The 7,625-nt window shown below is 39.9% G+C and overlaps 1 protein-coding gene across 3 annotated transcripts in view; it reads right to left on the bottom strand.

Moving 5' to 3' along the window:
* Nucleotides 1–1,602: 1,602 nt before the first annotated feature.
* The window catches only part of LOC109471056 (beclin 1-associated autophagy-related key regulator-like), a 6,883-nt gene continuing 860 nt past the window's right edge, over nucleotides 1,603–7,625 (bottom strand). Inside the window, exons 2-11 of one of the 3 annotated variants that reach the window (XM_019770242.1) lie at nucleotides 6,847–6,909; nucleotides 6,475–6,517; nucleotides 5,960–6,041; nucleotides 5,572–5,806; nucleotides 5,191–5,298; nucleotides 4,578–4,786; nucleotides 3,941–4,064; nucleotides 3,539–3,629; nucleotides 3,255–3,334; nucleotides 1,603–2,982 (exon numbers count right to left, since the gene is read on the bottom strand). In XM_019770242.1, the coding sequence (XP_019625801.1) occupies nucleotides 2,634–2,982; nucleotides 3,255–3,334; nucleotides 3,539–3,629; nucleotides 3,941–4,064; nucleotides 4,578–4,786; nucleotides 5,191–5,298; nucleotides 5,572–5,806; nucleotides 5,960–6,041; nucleotides 6,475–6,517; nucleotides 6,847–6,909 (1,384 nt within the window). In that variant the 3' untranslated portion in view covers nucleotides 1,603–2,633. The remainder of the gene's footprint in view (nucleotides 2,983–3,254; nucleotides 3,335–3,538; nucleotides 3,630–3,940; nucleotides 4,065–4,577; nucleotides 4,787–5,190; nucleotides 5,299–5,571; nucleotides 5,807–5,959; nucleotides 6,042–6,474; nucleotides 6,518–6,846; nucleotides 6,910–7,625) is intronic. The other 2 variants (XM_019770243.1, XM_019770244.1) reach the window with 2 other exon arrangements.

Below are 7,625 nucleotides of genomic sequence, written 5' to 3'. Positions count from 1 at the left end.
ATACCTTAACTTATAATGTTAGCCTCCATGAAACAACCTAATATAAAAAAAATATTCAAAACAGTTTTTAACCCACCAACATAAACTGTCAAATGTTAAACTATAGACGTAACATGTTGTCAATGCAAGGGTGTTTTTATCTCCCTATATCAATGTTTTCACCATTTTTGACAATACAACAATTGGAAAGTTGAATTTAATTTACATAATCTCGAAATGAAATGATGCCCATCATACATGTACATATATCTTGATACTATTTATGCTGTAAAGACCTGTTTGTGTGTCAAGTTATAAGTCAATGACATAGTAAATACGATACCAGGTAGTATTTGTTGTTGGTAGCAATCAGTTGTCAGGCTGTCCCCTGACAACTTAATTGTGCCCGCAGAGGGCACCTTAGTCTGGGCTCAGATAGATATATCTCCAGGTATCTTCTCTTCTATCATAACCAAAGTTGTCTTCAAAGTAAGACAGCACATCATGACTCTTTGCTTGACTTGACTCTTTGCTTGCACAGTGTGCAGTACACAGTGTGCAGTACACCTTCCTTCTTAGCTGTTTGTGGTCAGACACATTGTAACAAAACAGCAAGAGAACTAGTCAAAAAGAATGAAATTTGTCAATACATTGTATTTAATTCACTCTTCAGCAACAGCATTACTTATATGTATGTTTATGTACATATGTACAACAATATCACAGACTAGATTGAGGAATTATCTTGTACAATATATATACACATCCTTGTGTCCAATGCCACATTAGATTTACAGCATATCATTTTACTCGAAATACAAAATAAGTTAATTACATGTAAACCATCAAGACCTGTAAGCAGAGAGAAGAAACCACAACTTTGACTGTGTTATCTACATACATAAACTTGAAAAATAACCCTTTTTTGTTATGTCTCTACCACACATCAACTAAGCTTCTGAAATATTGTCATCAGGGCAATTTCATTTTAAACATTTGAGAGGGACAGACATGTCCCAATATACTGTATATGATGAAGACAAACAGTTGTACAGTAACAGCTATGACTTGGCAGTGGTCTCTTAAAATAGCTTTTGGCCAATATATTTCATGCGCAAGAAGTGCATTCACAAGGACACGGCAAATTCCTTGTAACATACTGTAGAAAAAGACTGACAACACCATATCTGGTTGTTATAGCCAATCAAAGACTTAGTGTAGTCCAATGGAAAGGGACTGTGGGTTGACTGGGAATTCCCAGAGCTGTACATAAATCAAGCACTTTGGTGGTTCAACTATAGCTGCTGCACAAACCACAATCCATTGCAGAGTATCTTTATTACAAATCATAATCTTGAATATTCCTTTAATGATTTAGAGGTCTGTTTTTCTGAGAATTGACAGAAGTGACCTTCAAGATTGTTTACTACCCACATAACATACATATGTATTGGGAAACATGGAATGACCTAAATTTCCTGAGTACAGAATTGAGTTCATAGTACAATCTCTTCTTCTCTCATACACACATTTATATTCACTCACTCACTCTCACTCACTCACTCACTCACTCACTCACTCACTCACTCACTCACTCACTCACTCACTCACTCACTCACTCACTCACTCACTCACTCACTCACTCACTCACTCACTCTCTCAATCAATCAATCAATCAATCAATCAATCACTCTCATGCAAACACACACACTTACAACACATCATATTTGAAGCATCGTAATGTACACAATAAGTATGATTAAGTCTGCAACAATGATAAATAGGCACTGTTCATTATTTCCCTTCCTTTCCTACAAAGTTCACAAACATTTCAAAACAAAAGCCTCCTATCAAATACATGTACACATTTCTCAAATGGAAGAATCATCGCCATAAACTCCACCGTTCTGTATCATCAATGGCTTACTGGCACAAGTAACATGGTATAATCTTTTTTTCTGCTGAATTTACAGACCCCTCAAACATGGCCACCAATACATGGTAAATGGTTTTGCAGTTGATAGTCCTAGCTAAAAATATTCAATTACAGCTTAATGAATTGATGAATGACTGCCAGCACTAATGACGCATATAGAAGATATGACCACTTAAACAATTTTTTGGCCAAATGGTACTAGTATAAGTATCAACATGATACATGCCTATCTCCATTTACAGGTTTCATATGGCATGGTGATTAACTGGAAATTGCAAGAGAGAGGGGAAGCATTAAATACAGTTACAGTTGAGTCATTTTCAGTAGGAGCAGGTTTTATTCCTCCTCATATTAATAATCTTCATAATAATAATCATAAAACAATGTAATCCTCTGGAGGGCTGACACTGTTTATGAAGAATGGATGAGACAATGTATTTCTACAGGATGTCAGAGATCAGTCAATGACAGTCACAGCCTCCTGTGTCTACCAGGAGCATATTGAAGAATCCATGATCAAAAGCCCAGCACTCCATAAATTTATGAATTTGAATGCTTCTTCCCAACCCCTCTCTATATTTTACTTCACCTCACACATACACATGCAGTCTTATGTACAATATAATCTGCAATCCAATCAAGGTACATGTACTTCCCAATGTCAACACCATTTGTTGTAGAAGTTGACACCTTCAGATACAAGACAAAAATTTGTCCATCATTTGTTTCCACCTTGTCCTGTAGCAGTGCGCCAAAGCGAGGCTACTGTCTCTGCAGCTGATGACATCAGACCCCCCGTGGGGCTGGTGGACATGTTAACCGTCACGCCCTGAGAGGTGCGTCTGTGGTGGGACACTAGTGTAGATGTGCTGCTCTCTCCAACGTACTCCACATGTGGCTCCACCAGCTGAGCACTGGGCACGGTTTCCCAGTCAGTACTGATGTCATGCTCATCAGCACCGACCCCACGATCATCATCACTGTCATCCATGGCATGGCTCGCACCAGTGCTCAACGACTCCTCTATAGACTGGATCATCTCTGGGTTTACATCAAATGCACCACATCTGCAGGCAAATAGAGAAGAACAGGGTCATACCAAAGAATGGTGATTACTAGTATGCAACTAGTTGCCTGTGATGGAGTATGTTCAGTTGTGAATCAGTTCTGTTGTTAAACTGCTCCAGGCATTTTTAGAAAATAAAAAAAAGACTATGAGACACAATAGGTATAGACTTAGTCCTCAGTACTGTTTCCAACTTGGCTACCATCTTACATATCATAAGTGAACAACTTGTAAATTGTAACAAAGGATATGTCGATTGAGAAAGATTCTAACCTGCCAAGGTCAGGTGAACTGATAAGGGCCTGTATGTTCCTGAGGGTCTGCATAGGGTGTAACAGTTCTGGAGACACATTCTGGGTACAGCAAACAAAAAAAGCACTTGTCAAAACAATGCCTTTGGACCTTAGGCGGAGGGAAGCATAAGCAGTGAAGACATTATAACCCATCTGGGATATCTATCAACAATCTATGTTTAAAATAAATCATTCCACCAACTACAAAAACAGCAGTATCCACCCTGCCTCGTGTAGAAAAGTAAAGAGAACAGCCCAGGTTACCTGAGTGAAGCAGAGGTGCAGGATGTTGGTGTTGAGTTTGGCCACACTTCTGTGGAACCGAGAGCTACTCAGTGGCTCACCACAAAACTCACTGGAAAACAGGGAATCATGTAAACAGTGTCAATGTTGCCTTTCAATTAGAAACTAGCAATGTGACTTTTTTCTATAAGTGAAAAAAGAATAGAGCAATGGTGACAAACTAGAAAGGAATAGCAGTGAATTGAAAACATTATTCTTGAACGTAATGGAACTGCAGAGATCAAGGAGTTTGCACTGGACGTGAAAGCTTTCTACTTACTGTAAAATCTTTTTAATATTGAATTTAGGTGGCCAAGAAACCATTAAACTTTTATTCATAAGTTACAGTTGCTTGGAACCTGGTAGTATACAGTATGATCTAACCTGTAGCATATTCTCTTGGGCAGGTTGACTCCCAGGTAGAAGGCTAACAGTTTGACCAGTTGTGTTGTATGGCTGAGGCCAGCACTGAAGGTATAGGCAGGGTTCCTCTGGTCCAGGTCTGAGTCTGGAAAATACACAGCTTTTAATGACATGTCACAGGATTGTCAATTGATGTGAGTTTGTGTTTCTGGGAGCTTGAGGTCTTGGAGCAGCAAGGAAAAGATCAGCAATAACAACTCTGTAGTGTCACAATTACATCTGTGGGCTCTCACATGTAGCCCACAGTTGAATCCAGATTTACAGAATCACATCTGAAAGACCACAGATGGACATATTGCAGAAATCTCTAGGATACAATAAAAGAAGGTAAATTGTCTGTGCCTGTTTTTGTTTTTGCATGCTAAACCTCTTGACAGTAAAGAAAAAAAAATGACAGTGAATAGAGGGCAGCAAACAAACAGGGTGTGCAGGTTTGGTAGCTAGATAGTCATATTAAAATGTGCGAAACCACTGTTGGTTGACAAATCAGGAGTAACAGAAAGTGTCAAAATCCTGATACATGCACCTTGGTGATGGTTACTGTCAGTAGATGAAATGACCAGTTCTTTCTCGGGATAAGTTTATTATAGCCATGTACCACCTGGTCCTATGGATGCCTCTTTATTAGCCTCCATCCAGTCCAGGTAGGCTGAGTAGTTCCCATTAGCAGGCAGGCACGGCTCCACGATGCAGACCTGGGAGTCATTATTGATGTCTGTGTAAACCCAGCGACCACGTACGTACGCTGTACGCCTGGCCTCTGCAAGCTGCTGTACTGTGCTCTCTGATATGTCCTCCTCAGAGTCCCTGGAACAAAAACATGGGGATGGAGAATCAAATAAACAGTAAAAATGGTTGCTGATACTTTTAGAAATCTAGAGTGACCTTATAGTATTGTGCCTCTTCACCTTTCAGTTTTATACCTATTTCATCTCAAGAAGAAGAAGAAGAAAAAAGAAGGTATTATCACCTCAAGATTGAAGCCAATGATTAATTGCAGTCATGTAAATCAACCAAATGCTTGTCATCATTTAATCACTCTTGAAGAATTGGACCCAATAGTCTCAAAAGGGTCTAATTTGGTATGTACAGTTTCAGAGTTTAAGAAGGCATCCATGAACCAGAAATCAAGTTGCGGTTCTCCCCACACCAAATAAGCACCCTAGCCACCAGTCATGAGAGGGGAGGGGGCATGTGACACATCTGCCTACCAAAAGTTGAGGAAGTGAACAACTTTCCCCCGCCGTTCCCAGAATCGGCGCTTGTCAGGGGGTTCAGCTGGGGGGGACTCAAGAACCTGGATCCTCTTAGGACTAGCACTAGGGAGTAAAGTGAATATATAGAGAGAGATTTACCACCTTGTGCAGATCACTCTTTCTGTCAAACTCTAATAGTGACTTCTCTTCCTTTGTGCACTGTCCTGAAGATTGTGATTATCATCAATTTCCATAAGATAGGTCATGCATATTCTATTACAAACCTGTTGTGCAACTCTAAATCATTCCATATTTTATCCCCTGTGAGGAATCCATGTACAGTTTAAATTTCACAAGGTCTGTAAGATGCTGATCACAGTATCAGTAAGCACCTACCCAGTGTGAGCGACATCCTGGATGTCAAAGATGCTGGTGGTGAGCTCACGGATGTTGTCTCGGCGCACGTCCACCAGCGCCTCCTGCCGTACCTCCAGCTCCTCATGCTGGCGCGCCACGTGGGCCTGGATCTGAGACAGGTATTGCTGGATCTTCTCCAGCTTCTCTGTATGTCGCAGCTCCTTATGTTTTCTGCGCCGGTTCTCCTCATGCAGCTGGGACAGCTGCTCATATTCTGGACATGAAATAGGTGTTTCATTTACATATAGTTTCATGTTACTTCGTAAGAACACAATGTAAACTGCAACACACATATTCTCAAGATTCCAACAAAAGGTTAAAGAACCCCAATGACAACAGAACAAAAACACACAGCAAACAACCTCACCTTCCTTCTTCCTTGCCTCCACCTCATCTACAGCTTTTCTGAGTGCCACCAGCCTGCTGGTATGGTCCAAAACTTCCCATCTCTAAACAGAGCATTTAAACAACCAAGTCAGCTGCTACAGAACAAAAGATCTGTGCACATGAATATGTCTGTAACAAGATATTGCTATTATGATCTCCTCCTTTCCATTTTTAAAATCTATTGTACTCTTCTAAGCTACTTATGGTCATGATCCTGGCCAATACTGCCTGCTTGTACGAGTGTTATTTCTTTATCAATGCCAAATGTGCCAAAAATGCCTTTACTTGTACCTCACTACTAGCTACACCTCCTTGGCACTCTCTACTGCCATCTGTTTTTGCTTTGCCACAGCATGGCAAAGTCTTTGAAGCAGACAAAAGGTTAAGCAGGCCTTTTAATAGAATGAAGAATCAATTGAAATCAAAACAAGGTACAAGTAGTATTTATTCGAGTGCCAGTACATTGATGCATGTAGAAACATGATGAGGACTTACCAAAGACACAACTTTCTTGCTACTGTCAACCACATCTGAAGCCCTGTGAGGCAGCAAGTTGTTAGAAAAAAAACTGCATGTCTACACTATCAATGCATTTCTAAATGTTGAAATCATATCACATGCTAGCCATGAGTTATGATCAAAAGTTGACTGCCTAGATGTTTTAAATCATCTTTGTACAAGAAGAGTATTATGTGTACCAACTAACAGCTAATGTTAAAATCCAAAGAACAGTATAATTATATAACTGCTCCTCTCAGTGATGGTCCCCTCAGGAATAGTCATATCAAAAATTTGGTCCATGCCAGAATATTACTTGACAGGTTGCAATCCCAGCAACATCTTCTATTTGGCACTCAAACAACTTACCTAGCATGAAGTTTTAATCTTTCTCTCTTCCAATTGGATAGCTCTTGTAACTTTTCTGAGTATCTGAAATGTAGCGTAGTAGTAGTACAATGATCAATAAATAGAGCGAGTGCATGAACTTTTAATGATCGTTAGAGACCTCAGAGCTGAGTGCTGCTTCAATTCCACAGCCTACTCTCCTGTCAGACAAACATGTTTGACATAAAAATCAACTCATAATTTAATCATATAAATATCCAGTGCACAATGTCACCAGCATAGGACCATGTGTAGGGGAGGGGGACAGGATTGACATACAGTAAAACCTGCCCAAAGGAACCAAACAAAAGTCTATTTGGACATGTAGTCCTCTTCAACAGAAGTGACTCACACCATGGCCGAGGAGATGATATGTACTTTATCATATCGTGTTATATTTCCCTGAGTAAATCCTCTGCAACCTTATCCCTCCTGCATGTACCTGCCCAACATCCAGATATAACCCCTATGGGGGTTACCCTACAAAAATGTAGCATATGATGAAATTGATTATAATTTATGATAAATATTGTGCAGCACTGATGCTGCATTTATACCATAATAGTTCAAAGGTATACGAAAGTCATAGGCCCCTTTGCCTCTGGGAAAGTATAGAGGTTCCGTGTAATTTGGCAACATAACCATATCTGAAGGACTGCGGCACAACTTCTGATAAATATAATGGGATCAAAATTACTTAGTATATGAACAAAAGACAAGACATTCGGGACGATTCCACTTCGGGGTAGTAACGTAAACGT

The sequence above is a fragment of the Branchiostoma belcheri genome, unplaced genomic scaffold (genome assembly GCF_001625305.1).
Source record: "Branchiostoma belcheri isolate BF01 breed outbred unplaced genomic scaffold, Haploidv18h27 scaffold24, whole genome shotgun sequence".
Lineage (NCBI taxonomy): Eukaryota > Metazoa > Chordata > Leptocardii > Amphioxiformes > Branchiostomatidae > Branchiostoma > Branchiostoma belcheri.
Note: the sequence above shows the minus strand (reverse complement) of the source record. Positions and strands in the feature narration are given on the sequence as shown.